Source organism: Labeo rohita, chromosome 22 (assembly GCF_022985175.1).
Source record: "Labeo rohita strain BAU-BD-2019 chromosome 22, IGBB_LRoh.1.0, whole genome shotgun sequence".
In the NCBI taxonomy this organism is placed as follows: Eukaryota; Metazoa; Chordata; class Actinopteri; order Cypriniformes; family Cyprinidae; genus Labeo; species Labeo rohita.
This window is the reverse complement of record NC_066890.1, coordinates 33,136,148-33,157,472: the sequence shown is the minus strand read 5'-3', so window position 1 is coordinate 33,157,472 and position 21,325 is coordinate 33,136,148. Positions and strand designations below refer to the sequence as shown.

Genomic DNA, 21,325 nt, shown 5'->3' with positions numbered 1-21,325 from the left:
TATAGCAATTTAAATAAAGTGTGGATATATATATATATAGAGATAGATAGATAGATATATATAGATATATATAGAATATATATATATATATATTTTTTTTTTATTTTTATTTTTTCATTTTATATTAGTAGTAGTATTGTTGTTCTATTAAAAATGTAAAAAAACAAAACAAAAAAAAACACCATATATATATATATATATATATATATATATATATATATATATATATATATATATATATATATATATATATATATATATATATATATATATATATATATATATATATAGTATCTTTGTTGTTTTAATAGTTCTTAATTAAATTAAAGGGTTTTTTTATTACATTTTTTATTGAATACAACTAATACAGTATATTTTATATTGTTTTATATATCTGGCAATATTATATTATTTTTGTAGGGAATTTTTTATAATATAAAGTATATTGTGTGTGTGTGTGTATATAAATGCATAATATATTGTATAAATTATATTATCAGTATTGATTTTCTAGAATAAATCCCATTTATTAATCCCAATTATAATGTCTTTTGTTGTTGTTGTTTTAATGATTCAGCTTCTCTCTCTCTCTCTCTCTCTCTCTCTCTAACTCTTTGGGCAGAACCCGAGCTCAGTTATGTCTCAGTCATCTCGAGTGGACTGGTCATCTGGGAATTTGTCCAGTGAACAGCTGAGTCTCGAGCTGCACCAGGTGGAGAGAGATATCGTCATGAGGACACAGGAGATGGCCATGGTAAGCGAGACACGCAATTTATAGAGCTTCTATTAATTATTCATAATTAATATATTCTATTACCAGTGAATAATTCATGAGACTGTGGCCATTTCTTGAGAAAATCCATTTTTAAGCAAGGTCATTTGTAAGAGCAGTGCTTTTTTAAACTGGTACCGTGGAATGTAATTTCAGGACCTTTTATATTTCTGTTCACTCAGTGCAGTGTTAAAAGTCATTGCTGTAAAATATTTTGCCTTCAGGAGAACCACGATGGCAAGTACAAGCGAGTCTCAGTCGAAAATGGACAAGACGAACATGCTTTGCAACGAGATGAGCATCCACTTACTCTTAGGTGAAATAATAAAATGTGCTTTAAATCAAAAATATATAGATAAGAGATGCACTGATTCGAGCTGGTCTTAGAAAGAAAATCTGTATTGGCAGGTCACACTTACAAAAAAAAAAAAAAAAATAAAAAAAAAAAAAAATAATAATAATAATATCGGAAACGGCCATGAAAATGGCAATCGGTGTATCTCTGATATATAAAATATTTTGAGAATAAAGTCATAAGTTTGAGAATATAGTCGTAATTTCGAGAATAAAGTCGAATTTAAAAGAATAAGGTCGAAACATTTGAGAATAAAGTTCAAATATTTTGAGAATAAAGTCAAAATTACGAGAGTAACGTTGAAATTGAGAATAAAGTCGAAATATTTTGAGAATAAAGTCGAAATTACGAGAATAAAGTTGAAATACCTTGAGAATAAAGTCGAAATATTTTGAGAATAAAGTCAAAATTATGAGAGTAACGTCGAAATTGAGAATAAAGTCAGAATTTTGTCTTTATTCTTAAAATATTTTAAGAATAGTCTAAATATTTTGAGAATAAAGTTGAAATTACAAGAATAAAGCATACGGTTTAAATATTTTGACTGAGTTGAAATATTACGAGAATAAAGTCAAAATTATGAGAATAAGGTCGAAACATTGGAGAATAGTTGAAAAAATTGACTTTATTCTCATAATTTTGACTTTTTTCCCCTCATTATATTCAGACCTTATTCTCATAATTTTGACTTTATTCTCAAAATATTTTGACTTCATTCTTGCAATTTTTAACTTATATATATGTATATATATATACAAATAATATATACTTTGTATATATTTTGACTTTATTCTCGTAATTTAGATTTTTTCTCAAAATATTACGACTTTAATCTTGTAATCGTATTATTTATTTATTTATTTATTTGTAACCTAGCACTAAAATGGCATTGTAATATATATAATTAAATATATATATATTGTAGTATATAGTAGTTCTCATCGCCTTTTTCTCTCTTTGCTTATAGTGAGGGCTCAAACGGCTCCATCAGTCTGGTCCAAGACTGCGGTCTCGTCAGCAGCAGCATGTCCTCACTAACCAGCAAGACGTCATCTCTCAGTTTGTCCTCCGAACAGGTGGCCAGCAGCCCTGATTTACCCAAGAACGGAGTCGTCCACTCCTAGCCGGCTCTTTCTACCTCAGATTCCCCTTCGGCAACAACCACCGCCCCTCTCCTATGCCAGGTTAAATCCTCTAAAGCAGGATGCTCCATCAATGCTGTATAACACCCGCCATTCATTCGCTTAATCCTAAGCGTTTCGCTTTCTCCGCTGACCCTCAAACACGCAAACATGGGTGGAGTTTGGGTGGGATTCACTGTGCATGTGCCTCAACAGACTTGCACAATCATGCCCTGGTTTTGTTTCCTTTTACAGCAGTATCTGCTGTCGAGTATTTTCTTCCTGTTTTTTTGTTCACCCTCTTCCTGAGACGAGCCTTTTTCCATGCCGCATAAATCAGGGTGAATCCGAAAAACCCTCAGTCTTAAGTATTCGTCAGGCTATCGTTAATCCACTCTCTTGGGTTTCAAAATTGCGTTTTTATCATGTGCTACGTTTTCGGTAGTTCCGCTCTTGCTCGTGCTTGGTGTGGCGTTTACACTTACACTTCTGTCAGAGTTTACAGTGTTTAAATTCATTGTTTTTTTTATGATAACAGCAGGCTTGCTGCATATTCAACCAATGGAAACCATTTTGCTTTATCATGACGGTCAAAACTATGTATTGTGTTTCAAACATTAGGCTTCATTACAGTGTGATCGTTATAGTAATGCTCTAAACCCAAATGTTCACTGATTTAACCTCAATTGCACTCATGCCAACAAACCCAAAAGCCTTTTCCAGTCTTAATAGGGCCCTTGTATTGTTTTCAGCATATTATACTACACCGCCTGTGGGATTTCGATTGAACCGCCTGTAATCATCATCTTCTGTTCTGTTCTGTAATGTCCTCAGGGATGCATTATTCGGCCTCTATATTTTGTGGACGTGAATAGAAATAACAATCCAGATCACTCTGGTTTTTTCATAGTGGGTATAGTTACATTTTTCCATCCTGAGGATGGAAAGAAACCTACTACGGTGATGCATAAAGATGCATTCTGTTGTAAGAATGCGTAAATACTACTCTTCACTTTGTCAGTGAAATTACGATCTTCGGATCGAGCCACGTTTGAGTTTTTTTTTGTATATGTGGTGTTTTTCATCCTGAAAGATGTGGCGTTTATTCAAAGCAAAAAGAAAGACTTTGATCCAGTCGTAGCTGCCTCAAGACTCTCCTTCATTTTCCGTTTCGTCTTTGAAGTTTGAAGAACGTTGTTTTGATGGGCCGGTTCGATTGAAATCCCCTACAGGCTGGGCTCAAGCGTGTACATCACAGTCCTCCTCGACTTCATTGTACTACTGATGGGAGATTAAAAAGCTCGAATACTTTGCTTTTCAGTCAGGTGTCTTGAAGGAAACTGTTTGGACTTGAAAAGCTGGGAATAGTTCACCCAAAAATGAAAATTGCTGAAAATGTACTCGCCCTCAGGCCATCCAGGATGTAAATGAGTTTGGTTCTTCATCGGATTTGAAGACGTTTAGCATTACATGACTTGCTCAACCACTACAATCCAGACAGCTGATAAAAACTTCACAATAGTCCACAGAACTCCATTGATTAATCACAATTAATCGCATCCAAAATAAAAGTTTTTGTTTACATAATATATATGTAATGTGTATATTTATTATGCGTATATATAAATACACACACATACAGCGTATATTTAGAAAATATTTACATGTATTTACATGTATATATTTTTATTCATACAATTAATATTATATCTAAATATATTTAATATATAAACATAACATTTTACTAAAATATATCCATGCATGTGTGTGCATTTATCTATACATAATAAATAAACACTGTAAATACACACATATTATGTAGATAAAAACTTTCATTTTGGATGCGATTAATCGTTTGAAAGCAAACGACAGCAGACGAGTTTGTAATAAATCCTTCTTTAAAACGCTTTTAACTTCGAACTGTTGCTTGCCGCTAAAATACCAGTCCATAATATTGCTTTCTACAATGAATAACATCATTGTTTGAACCAAAAGAGAAATATGACCACATCAAGCACATTTAGAACCAAAAATGATGTAAAAAGATATGGACTATTGATGGGGGAGGACAACCGTGGATAGACCTTTTCACTGGATGAAACGTTATTATGGATTATGGACTCATATTTTGGACCGAAGCAATAGTTCAAAGTTAAAATGAAAGAAATTTGATGTGAAAAGCTGCACATTTGTATAAAAAGACGTTAATTGATGGATTGGAGTCGTGTGGATTACTTATGGATGTTTGGATTCTTAAAGATTGGTGAATTTTTTTCAATCTTGGATGGCCTGAGGATTAGTAAAATTTCAGCGAATTATCATTTTTGGATGGACTATTCCAATAAGAGAGCCAAACCACTAAGCATGAATGCTTTCATATTTCACATTTTTCAGAATTGGTTTTGTTTCCAACCCAACCAAAAATTGAGTAGTTGCATCAATCCAAGTGAGCTTTAGAGTCCCACCACTAGGTGGTTCTCCAATGTTTTTGGGTGTAAAAGTAAAACTTTGTAGATTCTGCAGACGTTTGTCACATTATCTGTGCAGATTTCAGAAATCTAGTTATCAAACAAACAAAAATAAATAAATAATAAACAACATGAAGAAAAATGTGGAATTTGCCTTATCGTTAAAGTACACAACAACATATTTCCGTCAGCCAGTTGGTTTACCAAAACACTTGCACTGTACATCTCAAACTTGCATTCTTCCTTGTAGTTTCTTCCTCGGTGGTGAGATCTCATCACTTACGAAACACTGTCATGCCTCAATAATTTAGCTTTAAGTTGGAGGTTAGTCTGTTTTAGCTTTTTGTTTTCTGCTAGCATATAATGGTCTCTTGAGACATCCTACCGCAACCTTAAAAGCACCTATTTTGGTGGAACTTTTCTTAAGTTGGAGTTGATTTATTGTTTGTATTATTTTCGTTATTACTGTCGCTTTGGTCTGAGCTTTTGACATTTAAGCAATCGTCAAGATTGGATATCGCAACTTCATTTAGGAAACCGCTGTGAAGCACAGTGTAGATTTTAAGGATAGCACGAATCCAAAATTTGTTTGAAAGAAACAGAGAAAGCTTTTTGTTGTTTGTTTAAAGCCACTAAATGGATTACGCGAACGCGAAAAGGCATGTTAAACGCTCTTGTAAGCCTTTTTAGGATCTAGAATAAGAAGATCCACAATGGGTAACCATCATTTTTTTGTTGTTGTTTTAAAGGAACACCTCTGTCTTTATCTCAGGGTTGATTTTAGTATATTTGGGTGTAAACATCATGTTGCGCGCTCTTTGTTTTGTTTGTTTGTTCTTCAGGACTGCAATTGTCGCTTAACCAGTTTAGAGACTTGAAGACTTAAAGACTGTGCCTTTATGCAGATCTGCAGTTGTTCATGCGTTGGGTATTTAGATGTAGCTGAACCATCTCTATTTATAATATTCAACTCCTCTCAGTCTTCAAAGTCAGCATTTATATTAAATGATCTCTTCGAATCTGCAGGCTTTCAGACCGCCAAACAGAGTACTGCCTATCCTTTCTGAGACAAAGGAATTTTTTGCCAGGTCATTTGTTTTTCTAGCCATTTTGTGTATGTTTCATGCAAGTGAACTTGAGTATTTAAGCATGTTTCATAGTGTGATGGTGGTCTTTTGATGTTTGGGTTCTTCGAAGAGTCTGAATTGGAACAGGAAAACAAAGACAAGTCTGTGTATTTTGTCATAGTTTGATATTGATATTTTAGAGAGGAAAGTATCAAGGATTATTTTCATATTTAATGACAATATTGGAGCTTTGATGATACTGATAAACAAATCAAGGTTTACTGCTCTCATAAAAGCCATTAATACAATTCCTATGTACCTAACGAAGATTTTCTTAAACGAAATGCAGATTGTATAAACTCTTGCAGAAGGGCTTGATTTATTGTGGTTTTGAAATTCTGTATTTGAAGTCAGCCGTTTGAAAACCAACTGTTTTGAACTATTGTTGCAAAGCAACATTTACATGATCACCCATGAGCCAGTGGGAATCACTGTCGATTTGAAAAGGGAACCAAAATGTTTACCAAGGTGAATCACATGAAACTTGTCACATTTCACCCCAAAATATCCCATTTTTTGCTTTGTGAATAGCATTTTCATAAGCACTGAGTAATACGTTAAAAATAGAAAAAAAAAAAGTTTATAAGTTAAATTATTTATATATCATTGTAATAGTAGGGGGTCGACCGATATGTTTTTCTTTCCCAGGGCCGATGCAGATACCGATTATTACAGATCAAGTAGACCGATAACCGATATTTTTGAACCGATTGAACAATTAAGAATAACACAGGCTCTCACAAAATCTCTTTAAATGCTATTAAATTATTAAATTACATCACAAATCAATTTTGAAAGTCATCAATACCAATAACCATTAAAATGCTTAATATCTGCGCCGATAATCAGTCGAGCCCTGGTTTATAGTACTGCCTGTTTTTGGATTTAAAAAAAAACGTTTCTGTTACTGAATTGCAAAGGGGTGTCACAATAAATAAATTCATGGATCAATTCTGTGATTTGTTTTCAAATGCATCATGATTCTGTCTGGAATCAATTCTGAGGTTAGTTTTTAACACATTTCACCCCAAAATATGTGCATTTGCAGTTGCATTGTGAATATTATATTCATTACATAAAGCACAGAGTACTACTTTATTGTAATACATTATCAAAAATAAATAAAATAATTATTGATACATCATTGTAACGTTTATAGTAGGCGTTGACCGTTATGTTTTTAGGGCCGATGCCGACACAGATTATTACAGTAGACCGATATTTTGAACCGATATATATGTCTGGCGTAAAAATTAAAATTAACGTCAAAATTAAGAACAACAAGGGCTCTGACAAAAACTCTTTAAATGCTTTTAAATTATTTTAAATCGACAAATTGGTTTTGAAAATTACCGATACCGATAACCATAAAAATGTTTAATATCGGTGCTGATAATCAGTCAAGCCCTAGTTTATAATATTAGGTTTTAATTTAAAAAATGTAATTGATAAATCATTGCAGTGTTTACAGTAGGGGTTGACATATGCATTTTTCAGGGCCAATGCTGATACAGATTATTACAGATCAAGTAGACTGATAACCAATATATACATGTCTGGTGTAAAAATTAATGTCAAAATTAAGAATAACAAGAGCTCTGACAAGAACTCTTTAAATGCTTTTAAATTATTTTAATCGACAAATCGGCTTTGAAAATTACTGATACCGATAACCATAAAAATGCTTAATATCGGTACAATAATCGGTCAAGACCTAGTTTATTATAATAGTTTTAAATTTAAACAATTTTAATTATTAATACATCATTGTAATGTTTACAGGAGGGGTTGACAGATATGCATTTTTCAGGGCCAATGCTGATACTGATTATTACCGATCAAGTAGACTGATAACCTATATTTTGAACCGATATATAATGTGTTTTTTTTTCAGGGCAGATGCTGGTACCAGTTATTACAGATCATTTAGATGATAATCAATATTTTTAATAATATACATGTCTGGTGTAAAAATGAAAATAAAGTCAAAATAAGAATAACAAGGGCGTTTTTTTTTTTAATGCTTTTAAATCATTTTATCGGCAAACTGATTTTGAAGACAACTGATACCGATAACTATAAAAATGCTTAATATCGGTGCCAATAAACGGTCGACCCCTTGTTGAAAGTACTACTTGTTTTTAATTAAAAAAAAAAACAGTTTGTTACTGTATTACATAAGGTCGTCAAAAACTAGTTTAGAATTGATTAAAGAGAGGAAAAAAAATGACGGATTCAGAAAAATCGCTGAATCGATCCACGAATCGATTTTCCTGCATTGTGGTAATGACATTTTGTAAGCATCTTTCAATACAAACAAACAAATCTTAATAATCCTAAAGATGTGTTTTATTTTAATGCAGTTTATTAAAATTCTGTTGATTTTGAGGTGAAATTTGACACTTTTTTTCATGAGGTTCATCTACCCAGTGCTGACTTCTTAAAAAAATATATTGTATTTATGATTAGTGTGTAATGAAAAGCCTCAAAGTTTCTTCACTGGAACTCATTTTCTTATTGTGATTGTTGACTACATTCAGGTTTCGTGGTTTAAAATGCGAATGTAGAATTAATTGGTGTCAATCATCATAAAAACTAGAAAAGTGAGTGACACTTGGTGCCTGAAACACCCAAGATTGTAGTATGTTTTCCCACAGAGATAAATGATTAATGGTACATATTGTTCCCTGGCCTGAAGGGGAAAGTATGTGCCGTGCACATACACACGTAGTAGATTTATGAGAAGTCATAATGTTACTTGAAAACAAAGGTTGTGCACAAATACAGGCTTTAGTGTTTTAGCTTCTAGCTGTAGAAAGTAGTTTTGAAACGAATGATTGTGTTTGTTCAAGTGTGTCCAAAGAGAGTGCTGTCCATCTTATTTCTGTATGTTTGTTCCCACTGTAACTCATTGCTTGCACTCATGTATTGACTATTTTTTTTTCGTGAGATGGGGTGTTGCATTGTGGTCTTTTCACCATGATTTCTAACATCGGGATATATGATTGTTTTTGATGATTTCTCCCATGTTATCTCATGATAGACTGCTTAAATTAAGGTACACTTTAACTTCAACCTGAATAAGAAAGTAAATGTTTGTATATTATACTCCATTAAGGAATGTTTAGAATATTTCTCCAATGTGGATGTAGTTGTAATACCTTTTTTTTTTTCTCTTTGTACAAGAATTCACTGTGTGAAATTTTGGATTGCATTTTTGTATAATACAATTGCTTTTCTTCTTTAAGAGGGCAGGGGGTATTACTAACTGGATTTTTTGAATTAGATATCGAAAAACTTGAAAAAAATTATTTAATAAGAAATGTATTTTATGTGCAACAGTGATTCTGGCATGGATTATGAATAAATAATATTGTAAACCACGTTCGTCTTGTCTTTCTTGCACTTTTACGGCAACAAACAAAATGGTTTTACCTCAGGCGTTTGTACTGAAATAATGTTTTGTTACGAAAAAAAAAAAAAAAAACAGGTTCCACAATATTACTCAAATTTGCTTTGCTTGTGTCTAACAAAATGAATCAATAGCACAAAGGTTGTCCTGAGCAAATTTTCGTCTCTAGTCACTCCAGTGCTCTTAAGGGCACTGACCTGTCCAGAGAACAGTGTTTTCTTCACTTTGCTGCTTACTTTAGTACAACATACCCTCAAAACTGTTCTTTAACAAGGAAATACAACACCGTCAGGTATGTGAAATGTTTAAATGCGTTGGAGGAGCAACTGTACTAGAACAGTTATATCAAACTTTGGTGATTCTTAGGGTTTAAAATTGAACTTTTTACCTCAATTCGCAAACAATTGTAAGTCAAATCAACCACTGGAAGTGATGGTATTAAGATAAAATGTTCGTAGCAGTGTATGATTAATAAAGTAAAAACTCTCAAAATTGGCTTAGACATGGTACTTTAAACTTAAAATGGTTTTATTTCTTTGTAACCATTGAGGATTTTAAAGTGAAAGCTGTTTTTCATTGTATTTCGTTGTTGAAAAGTTTGCTCTTTGCTTAAAGGGAACCCCGGGTTATTAAGACTTGTATGGCTTAATATAACCTATATTAATAAATCTCTGACCGAAATATGTAGCAGAAAACCCATGAAAGACTTACGTTATTTAAAATCCATGTCATTTTATACATATTTGGGACTGGGGGGGAGGGGAGCTTCAAAGGTTTCTGTGTTTTTTCAACATTGAGTAATGTATCACAGACATATCTTATGAATCCTTTCATAAAGTGTAGAGACTGTAAATAAGAGAGCTTCATTGACTATAATGCTTGAGCTTGTAAATGAGATATTGATTTATTACAGTTAAATAAGAACTTAATATTAAGTGACATTGACTATAACACTATTGCCTGATTTTGCTGTTTCGTCGTCAAAAACAGTTCGAACTATTACTTCATAACTGAGCCGCTGCGCATCTCCATTCAAACACGACAGTGTTTTGTTTATGAATGAACATGCGTTTTTAAACTAATCTAGTGAATCAATAATTCAATTTCCCATTCATAAAGACACATTTTGAATTTGATTGGTAACTTACTCTACTTTTTCTTATTCTGTTGTTTTACTTAGAAATTTAGAAAGGCTTATAAAATATAGAAAGGCTTATAAAATATAATTTTTAAAACAAATTGACATAAGATGACATACTTTCAATAAAGTTAGAAAAATGCCATTATAAAGGTAAAAACAAAAAAATCCCCTGTAAATCACTCAAATATCTCCTCGTAAAGAGAAGGCTAATTTTTTATCAGATTTTATTATTTATTTAATATTTATTATTTTATTAGAAGGTGCTTCTGAAATCTTGACTGTGCTCCTACATTTTTTTAATTGCTCCTAAAAAGAAAAGTAAACATAGAGCCCTGGATGACCACAACTACTGAAAGAGCTTATAGGTGGCGATGGATACAAGCGTAATGCTATACCATCATTTTTCCCCCACAAGGAGTCTAAACGCCCCGAATATTGAGTGGAATCCACACGGACAAACACCTTCAGAGGCTGCGGCATCATGACAAATGTCGGCATGTTTACGTCCTGCCAGGATAGCATCTAGCGTTTCTTGTCTCTGCCGTTTGTAAGCTCCTTCAGTAGCTGTGCTCTACTAAAAGCCTTAGAGGCATCAGGGCTAAATTGGACAGAACAAAGACATCGGTCTTTAGGATGTTTCATTTGTCCACAGGCATCTTCCCATTCTTTGCTCATCTTATCACTAGGAAAAGTAGTGAAGACTTGCGTCGCTTCTTGCGCTTCAAATGAAAATTACAATCAAAAGCCACACAATGTGTAATTGTAGGAGTATTTTATTTTCCAAGTTGCTTATTCAGAGTTGTGTTTTGGTAAAAACTGCAATAGGTAGCTCCAGCAGCCATTTCACGTCATCGAAATAATGGCGCCTCCCATAGTCCAAAATATGTATAAAACGAAGTGGATTTTTTAAATAACATAAGTCTTACATGCGTTTTGTACTACATATTTCAGTAAGAGACATCATTTATGTTATATTAAGCCATACAAGTCTCAGCTCGCTGTAGACATTGTACTGCATGATTCCATGACTTGTCTGACCACTAGAATTTGCACTGATCTGCTTTTCCTGGGCTGCTTTCCCATTCCACCTTGGGCAGGATGAAGTTGTTGGCATGTACGTGGGCTTTGTGGGCACTCGCCCTCTGTTCGGTCCAGGCAGCCAAAGATATCTGCTTCGCAAAGCCCAAAGATCTACCTTTGGAGCCAATGTGCATCTACCGCAGCCCGGATCTTGAACCACAACCAACTGAAAAACCTGAGAAGATCCCAGCTGGCACCAACCCTCGAGTGTGGGAACTGTCCAAAGCCAACAGCCGCTTCGCCCTCTCGTTTTTCAAGCAGCTTGCCGAGGGAAAGTCCGACGATAAAAACATCTTTCTGTCGCCAATTAGTATCTCAACAGCTTTCGCCATGACCAAGCTGGGGGCTTGTAACACCACACTGGAGCAGCTCATGAAAGTAAGATCAAGTCATTGTAACACCAAATAAAGCACACTTGAGCAAGTCAACAACTTCTCCATTTTTTTACATGTAGGTGTTTCAGTTTGATACGATAAAGGAGAAGACCTCAGACCAGGTTCATTTCTTCTTCGCCAAGCTGAATTGCCGACTATACCGTAAAAAGCACGAAACGACGGAACTGGTTTCCGCAAACCGTTTGTTTGGAGACAAATCTACGCTTTTTAATGAGTCCTACCAGCACATCAGTGAGATGGTCTATGGAGCCAAATTGCTGCCTCTCAATTTTAAGGTTACATTGGCATAAGTGTCAAAATGTTGGGCATCTAATGCTTCACCTTGTACTAAACATTCAAGTTTCATCCTTCAGGAGAAACCGGAAGATTCAAGGATGACGATAAATGAATGGATTGCCAACAAGACTGAGAACCGAATAAAAGACACCCTGCCACAAGGTTCAATAGACTCCAACACCATATTAGTCTTGGTGAATGCAATCTACTTCAAAGTAAGTGAGGATGCAGAAAGATATGTGTAATTAAGATGCCATTTTTTGGGGGTGTCCACCATCCCGCAGAGTTTAGCTCCAACACCATTTAAATCACAAACTGTGACTCTTCAGCCATGTTTACACTTGGCTTCATTTTAAAACTGTTTTCACTGTTTCACAAATGATCTCCATCCACACTAAACAACCGATAACATGTCACATGACCATTCAATGAGCATGAGCATGTTGTTATCGTTTACACGGTCGTCAACGATACGCAGAGCGAATGTGGGCAGCCACGCTATCGTTTTCAAAAGTCTTAAGTTTTGGTCCTTTTACAATGAAATGCAACCCTAGAGTTTTCAAACTAGTCAAAAAAGTCTTCATTTTCAAGGGTCGAAAATGCCAAAGCAGTGTAAACAGCAGGCGTAACTGTAGCAAAAGTTAGGCGTTTTAAAACGAAAGCGAACTAGGGTAAACATACCCTTAGTTGGGCTCTATCTAGCATTTTCAATTAAAAACTTTTTGGTGAATTTTGGCGTTCATTTACACAACAACTGCATATTGGGGACCTGAAGATGCAATTTTTCAAAAATATGTTTCAAAGTGCACGTTTCTGAAAATGATGCCGTACTTGAATTGTCTTTAAAGTACGAAAATGTGCATTTTTGGAAGCAGTGAAATCAAGCTCATTATTTGTTCAGTCTGTAGAAACGCACGTTCACAGGCAGTTAGTGTTCGACATCGCCAACTACTGGCCTGGCATGCATAATACAGTGCTTTTAGTCATTTTTGCAGATCTAATTCGACAACATTGTCGAAAATGTTTAAAAACGCAAACGAAAAACTTAACATATTTAGCACATACCCTCAACAAAGCCACTAAAAGTCAAGTCTGCAACCTTTAGCCAAAAAAGCATCGGCTATATGCTAAAGCTAATGCTGTGGTGCAGTGAAGGAGATCAGACAGTTTTTTTTTAACGGATGTCAATGTAGAAGAGGCTTCACTATGCTAAATTGAGGAAATAGCTTATTTATTAAAATCGACAGTCTATCGGCTAATCCTCATCATGTTTTACACTAAACAGTTGTTTTGGATTTTACACCAAAAAAAAGTGGTTTTATAAGAGAAGTCACTGACTTTTTGCGACAGGTGGGATTCAGCTTACGGCGCTTCTGATTCATTCCTATGGTATCCGTAAACTGCGACTGATTCTCGCACAACTCTAACTGAAATTCAATGACGTCAAGGTTGTAATGTGATTGGTTATCAAGGCACACGTAATCCAAGTTGACCATTACGTTTTCTCCAATAGTACCCTGGTGAAAAAAACAGCATATGCTGGTAGGTATGTTTTGATGCTGGGATGCTGGTTAGGTAGGTTTTGATGCTGGTTTAAGCTGGTCCTTGACCAGCAAAATGACCAGCATAAACCAGCATCAAAACATACCTAACCAGCATCCCAGCATCAAAACATACCTACCAGCATATGCTGTTTTTTTCACCAGGGTAAGTAATACAGACCCTCTCACCTCCCAACAGTAAGACAATGTCTGCCCTCAAACCTTGGCTAGCTAGCCTAGCTTACTGTGTCCTCTTCTAGTTACCTTTAACAAATTACAGCACAAGCAAAAAACAGCTCATTCAAGTATAACACAAATCCTTATTACAAATAACTGCATCATCACAAAATCAATGTGTGCACTTAAGCAGGATAGGGTGACAATGAGCTGGATGGCAAAATGTATGACAGACATCCCCTCCTAACACATAAATATCAACAAATCTGAATGTAAGCATTTAATAACACATCATGACAGAGTTAACAGCAAAGCAAATTAGTCACATGCACGTCAGCACCCTAGACAAAATCATGGTGTGTAATTGTACGCAAAAATGACGGTTTGGTTCGTACCTCAGTTTTGAACCCTGGTGAAAAAAACAGCATATGCTGGTAGGTATGTTTTGATGCTGGTTTATGCTGGTCTTTTGCTGGTTTTTGCTGGTCATGTTGCTGGTCAAGGACCAGCTTAAACCAGCATCAAAACATACCTAACCAGCATCCCAGCATCAAAACATGCCTACCAGCATATGCTGGTTTTTTCACCAGGGAAGTCATGGTACGCTACCTGCTCAGTAAAGCAGCAGGGAAAATTGGGCCTAAACATAAAATTACTTTTCTTTTCTTTCTTTTTTTTGTTAAACAGTGGTTTACTTAAGTTGTGGTCTTTACATAAATTTGTTTTTAGTTAACACTTTCTAAGCTACTGGTGTAATCTAGCCTACTCAAGTTTCTACACAGCGTCTGTTTTTATAACTTAAATATACTTTCAATAATTAAGACATCACTAGCAGGTTAAATAAAATATAAGCTAATATAGGACATATATTTAAATAAGTGCTCTTTATCTAGCAAACTAGGATTTGTGGACACAATGACTTGCCTCAGGTAAAAGTAATGCTAAGTTACATTGTTTACAAGCAATTTTGTTAACGGTTTCTGCGGTTCAAACACTGATTGAGCGATTAAAGGAGACGTGAGATGTTCATTCATTTTTATTAACTTGGCTTGAGAAAGCCAACTTACTGATCTACCATTTAAGAATATAATTATTCTTCTTCTTCTGAGCCAAATTTCAGTATCTGTCTCCTCCTAGAGCTTTCAAGCAAGAACCACCAAACTCACCCCAGACCTTCAGACTGGTCTGACTCGGTGTGCTATATCTTTTCTAACTGATCCAGCTTATGGTTTTCGTAAACCAGACAATCAAAGCCACCAAAAATCCCACAGACTTACATTGACAGAATGTTCAAATGAGCAACACTCTTCAAACTCCCAGAATCCCTTGAAGCTCAATCAAACTTCCCTTCTATGTAATGTTTCTAATCAATTTAGACTCATTTAAGCTTCCACTCTAATATTTCTAATATTTCTAATCTATCTAGCTATCTAAATCATGCTAGCAACATGCTAGTAACTTGTTAATCATGCTAGCAACATCCTAGTAACTTGCTAATCATGCTAGCAACATGCTAATCATGCTAACATGCTAATAACTTGCTAATCATGCTAGAAACATGCTAGCAACTTTGTTAATCAGGCTAGAAAAATGCTAATAACTTGCTAATCATGCTAACAACATTCTAGTAACTTGAAAATTATGATAACAACATGCTAATCATGCTAACATGCTAATAACTTGCTAATCATGCTAGAAACATGCTAGCAACTTTGCTAATCAGGCTAGAAAAATGCTAATAACTTGCTAATCATGCTAACAACATTCTAGTAACTTGAAAATTATAACAACAACATGCCAATCATGCTAACAACATTGTAATCAGCCTATAAAAATGCAAGCAACAAGCTAATCATGCTAAAACATGTTAACAACATGTTAAATCATGTAAGCAATGTGTTAAATCATGCTAGCTGCTTCCGTACTTTTACAACTGCTTCAAACTTTCAGGCTAGGCTTTCTCAAGCCAACTTAAAGTTTGTTCTCAAACTTTACTCATCTAGTGTCATGTTACAACGTTTTGCCGCTTGAACTGAGGCGATGTTACGTCAAGAGCGTCAAAACCGCCTTTATCTTTTTTTGACTCGACGACAAAATTGACAGGATTTAAAGGATAAGACTTGTTTCTAATCCAAAGTAACAAAACACAAACTTACATGTCATTACTGTGGAGAATTACAGAAAATAAGCACAAAGTTAGTAAATTGTTCGACTAACCACTAATTCTACAAAACGTCTTTTCTCAAATAAAGCGCGCAAATCAAATTACAGCAACGGCCAGAAAATAAAAACAATTGGCGCGGCGGCCAGTTATATGTAGTTAACTTACCCATTGACGACTGAATTACTTGAAGACAGATGTAAGTTGCTGGGGTTGAAATGCCTCTCAAAAGGTTTCTGTGTGTGTCTTTTCTTTACTTTCCTTTAAAAGTTAATCTTGCAAACGACTACTTCGTTACTAGCTTCCATGTGAATGGTTTCCATAGTAGCTAAACTTGTCATAAAGGTGGTGATATTACACTCCACCCGTTTAGGGGAAAGATATGATTGGTCAATTTTCCTGTCAGTTAAAATTAGTCTCACTAATTTACTATCGTTTGGTTCATTAGTCTCATTGATTTACTATTGCTTGGTAGTTTTATAGCTAATCCACCAATCACAGAGCTGAATGCATTAGGCGGGAGAATTCGGCGTCTTTTATTTAACCCTACACATTCCAACAGGCGGATTTGAAGGGATTATTTCCTCAGAAACATTTTATTTAGATCTTGATTTGCAAGTTATGAATAGCTGAAATAAAATGATGACTTAAAAAAATTAAAAGTTTAATTTGTTTTATTCATGTATTGACCTTGGCAAATTCTTCAGGATGACTAGAAGAACATTTGTTGGAGCTAAACTCTAGAAAGTGGCCCTTCATGAGTTGGCCTGAACACCCCTGATTTGAGAACTCTGTTACAATGTAGTTTTTGTGTTCCAGGGTCAGTGGAAACACAAGTTTGATAAGCAAAATATCATGAAGTTAGACTTCCACGTCAGCGAGACACATAAGTGTCCAGTCTCCATGATGTACCAAGAGAGGAAATTTCATTATGCCAGAATCCAAGACGACAACGTGAAGATCCTTGAATTGCCCTACAACGGTGGTGACATCACAATGGTGCTCATATTACCTGAGGAAGATACAACCCTGTCAAAAGTAAGTCAATTATAAACAACAGACAAAATGTTCTCCTCAAAGATCAAACCTAACAACACTGCATCCAATTAAGGTGGTGGAACACATGAGCCTCAAGAAACTTGAGGGTTGGTTACAAGCCATGAAGGAGACCACGGTGACCGTCCAGGTTCCTCGTTTCCGTATTGAGGACAACTTCAGCCTCAAAGAGCAGCTATCGAATATGGGCCTTAAAGATCTTTTTAGTCCAGAAAACGCCAGTCTCCCAGGTATGAAAATAGAAAGATTTGCTATTGCTTTGACTTTAAAACTTTCAAATGGATAGTTCACACACACACAAAAAAACGTGGTCATGTTCTTCTATAGAACTTAAAAGCTTCATAAGACTAGGAATATTGAGCACAAGTCATATAGACTCAGGGTCTGTACAGATACTGTAACATAAACTTTCAAGCACTACTTTTTTGATTTTCAAGGACTTCAATCACACTTATCGAACAATGTCTTCTATTTCAAATTCTAAAAAAAGAAAAAATAGGTAAATAAAAATATACTAATAGAAAATGGTTAAACCAAAGTGAAGCACATGCAGAACATTACTATGAAAGTATTAGAAAGTATACTACACTTTCACCATATAAAACCAGTTAATTTTCTTAAGGGATTTGAATTTGTGTATACATTCATTTTCCTTTGTTTTGTTTTAATAATTGTCTTAATGGTTTGATGTTTTCTACTGTTTAAGAAAAAAAAAAACAGAAATCGCTCCAAAATCCTAATCTGAAACACGATTTGAACCCAAACCAAAGTCCTTACCTAAATCAAATTATTCGCGATCCACACTTTGAAGTCCCGATCTTAATAATGATCCGCGAACCATCATTTCAGATCAGGACTTGGAGTGTGGAGCGTGAATCATTTGACGTAGATCGAGATTTCAAATTGCGTATCGCAAATCATTTGATTTGTATTATTTAATTTGCAAAATGATTCACAAACATGTTCCGATCTAAATCAAATGATTCGCAATACACAGAGTCTCGATCTGAATCAAATGATTCGCGATACACAAAGTCCCGATCTGAATCAAATGATTTGTGATACACAAAGTCTCGATCTGAATCAAATGATTCGCGATACACAAAGTCCCGATCTGAATCAAATGATTTGTGATACACAGAGTCTCAATCTGAATCAAATGATTCGCGATACACAAAGTCCCGATCTGAATCGAATGATTCGCAATACACAGAGTCTCGATCTGAATCAAATGATTCGCGATACACAAAGTCCCAATCTGAATCAAATGATTCTGAATCAAATGATTCACGATACACAAAGTCTCGATCTGAATCAAATGATTCGCGATACACAAAGTCCCGATCTGAATCAAATGATTCGCGATACACAAAGTCTCGATCTGAATCAAATGATTCGCGATCTGCGATCAAGGAAAAGTTATGCAAACCCACTCCAAAGTCCTGATCTAAATCAAATTAATTACAATCCACACTCTGAAGTCTAGATCTGAATAATGATTCATGAACCAGCATTTTTAGATCAGGACTCAACTGATCAGAACTTAGATCACAACTTTGCATATCGCCAATCATTTGATTTAGATCGGGACTTCAAATTGCGTATCGCAAATCATTTGATTTGAATTATTCAATTCGCAAAATGATTCACAAACCCGTTCCGATCTAAATCAAATGATTCACAATACACACTCAGAAGTCCCGATCTGAATCAAATGATGTGTGATCTGTGATCCTAAGTTCCGATCTAAGGGAAAATATTTGCGAACCCACTCCAAAGTCCTGATCTAAATCAAATTCACAATCCACACTCTGAAGTCCAGATCTGAATAATGATTCGCAAACCAGCATTTTTAGATCAGGACTCGACTGATCAGGACTCATTTGACTTAGATCGCAACTTTGTTGAACTTTGTTTGAAGTCCTCATCTGAAACAAATGATTTGCAATTCGCGATACGCTTGTAACGCTTCAAAACAGTAAATAATTTCGCGACACAATGGTTTAACTGATTCATAGTTTTTTTCTTTATCTTTACAAGTGAAAATTTGATCCGGTTTTTGCTAGCGAATCACTTGAAATGAATGGTCAAAGTCAGGAGCTCGAATCAATCGGAGCTGTTCAAGCGTAAACGACTCGATTTGGTTCAATTTCTCTTGCGTCTTCAGCCATGTTTACACAACACCGTCAGTACTGCTACTTGCTTAATTGTTTTCGGACATTAAGTGAAATAAGCAAAAAAAGGTATGATGTTTTTTAAATTGCGTGAAAAGATATGTGCTTATTGACAAAATTAGATACATTGTCTTTCAATAATTCAAAAACTTTTCAGGTACCTCTTCAGGAACATTGCTATTTCAAAGGGTTTTCCAGGCCTTAAATTTCAAAAAGTCAAACTCAAGTGCTTCAAGCACTTTAAGCACCTTGTACTGTGAATTTTTTGCTGAATGGATTTGTGTTCATTGTTGGGGTGAAATATTAAGTTTAGATGAATCTACACAATAATATTCTGATGTTATGCTGCACTAGGGATGGTTGCCGATGAAGGACCCAAATTGTACATCTCCGACGCCTACCATAAGGCCTTCCTTGAGGTAAAATTCATTCATTATTGTTTGCAAACTCAAGTACCATGTTTTTATGCATTAGCCAATGACCTGGTTTTTCAATTCTTCAGGTGAATGAAGAAGGTAGCGAGGCTGCCGCTGCCACAGCGGTTGTTGCTACCGGACGTTCCTTAAACCTCTACCGGGAGCATTTTGTCGCGGACCGGCCTTTTCTTTTGCTGATCCGCGAGTCAAGCATCAACGCGTTGATCTTCACCGGCCGAGTCGCAAATCCTTGTGGGAGCAGCTAATATGGATCTAACACTATGAGGATGATTATTGATCACCCTTGTAGTTCGTTTTTAATTTCGACGAGGCTGCCTTGTTTCTTATTATTGCTTAATAATGAATGTTAAATTTGTCACAATATGTTGTTTTTATCAGTCCACCAAACACTGGAAATGAACACATCGAGAGGATTTGAAAGAGAAATAAAAAATGCAATATGTACAGGCACAAAACAAGGATAAAACAGGTTTATTTTTTTCATATTAGAAATTTGGGTTTAGCAGTATCACACAATCTGGGCTTACATAAGTATACATTTAAAGAACATAATTAAAAATCCTTCACAGTTACACTTAAAGTGCTTTATTTCTATTTAGAAGAATGGACTTGACACACTGCCAGTGAGGAAAAACATAGTGGTTATTGTGAAAATGGCATTCACATTGATTAATGATTAATCTTTCTGATTCCTGTACCATTTTAAATGTGAAAAGTCTCAGATTTTAAGTAATCGTAAAATCAGATTAATTACTAAACCTTAATCACCTACAAATATAATTTCTTTTTAAAACATTTTTTTCTTTAATAAATATACTGGTTTGATATTAAAATTAATTGACTATGTTTTGGAATCTGGACCTTTTTTAACAATAAAATACCTATTATATTTTGATTTCTTTCATGGTTATGTAAAATAAAATATTTCTGAAGTATGATTTAAATTAAAGTGATTAACATCTCAAGACACATGGAAAGAACTTAGACTATATTGCTTTTTGCAAGATAAAACAATATAGCAAGACAAATCGTAAATGTCAATATTTTGGCTTCTCTTGGTGCAAATTTAGATGCCTGGAAATGTCTTTATGTTTGGCCGTTACAAAAGACAAACACGACATGCAAATAAACAGTTTCTACTGAAGGTCAGTAGAAAAAAACAAAAAAACAAAAAAAAACAATGTCTTGTTTCCTTGTACAAAGACTCTTTTGAGGTAAGAAAACAACTGACAACTTTTTTTTGACAAAGCATCACGTTTGCTTGCTTATTCAGACAGACTATGTATACGTAGGCTATTTGCATTGAAGTGTCTTCTTCTGAAATGTGTTGCTTGTACAAAATATTTGCTCCAGAGGGACCTGCGACAAGACTGAACGAACTCTGAAGACATGGCTCAGTGTTGTCATCCGGTCTTCCCGAAAAAACTACTAAGTAGAGACATGCACTGTATCACGTTTCACAAGCCAGACCATGAAAAACAAACAAACAAACCGAAAAACATGAGGTAAATGTAATCGCTGAAACTAATTTTATCACATTCGCCAATAGGTAGAATTGCTTTAAAAGTTCAGGATACATAGTTGAAGTCAAAAGTTTACATACACCTAGCAGAATCTGCAAAATGTTAATTG

General features: G+C 34.9%; 2 protein-coding genes across 5 annotated transcripts in view; both read left to right on the top strand.

Annotated features, from left to right (window-relative positions):
- Positions 1 to 9,227, top strand: part of rc3h1a (ring finger and CCCH-type domains 1a) — a 33,326-nt gene extending 24,099 nt beyond the window's left edge. For all 4 annotated transcript variants that reach the window (XM_051095045.1, XM_051095044.1, XM_051095048.1 and 1 more), the window contains exons 18-20: positions 623 to 754; positions 997 to 1,088; positions 2,095 to 9,227. In XM_051095045.1, coding sequence (XP_050951002.1) covers positions 623 to 754; positions 997 to 1,088; positions 2,095 to 2,251 — 381 coding nt within the window. In that variant the 3' untranslated portion in view covers positions 2,252 to 9,227. The remainder of the gene's footprint in view (positions 1 to 622; positions 755 to 996; positions 1,089 to 2,094) is intronic.
- A 154-nt stretch (positions 9,228 to 9,381) lies between these two features.
- On the top strand, positions 9,382 to 20,543 carry serpinc1 (serpin peptidase inhibitor, clade C (antithrombin), member 1). The gene is made up of 8 exons (XM_051095042.1): positions 9,382 to 9,547; positions 11,494 to 11,854; positions 11,931 to 12,146; positions 12,225 to 12,362; positions 16,846 to 17,064; positions 17,138 to 17,312; positions 19,611 to 19,675; positions 19,759 to 20,543. Exons 2-8 carry the CDS (start codon positions 11,495 to 11,497, stop codon positions 19,936 to 19,938), a joined length of 1,353 nt encoding a protein of 450 aa, XP_050950999.1. The 5' UTR covers positions 9,382 to 9,547; position 11,494; the 3' UTR covers positions 19,939 to 20,543.
- The last annotated feature ends 782 nt before the right edge of the window (positions 20,544 to 21,325 follow it).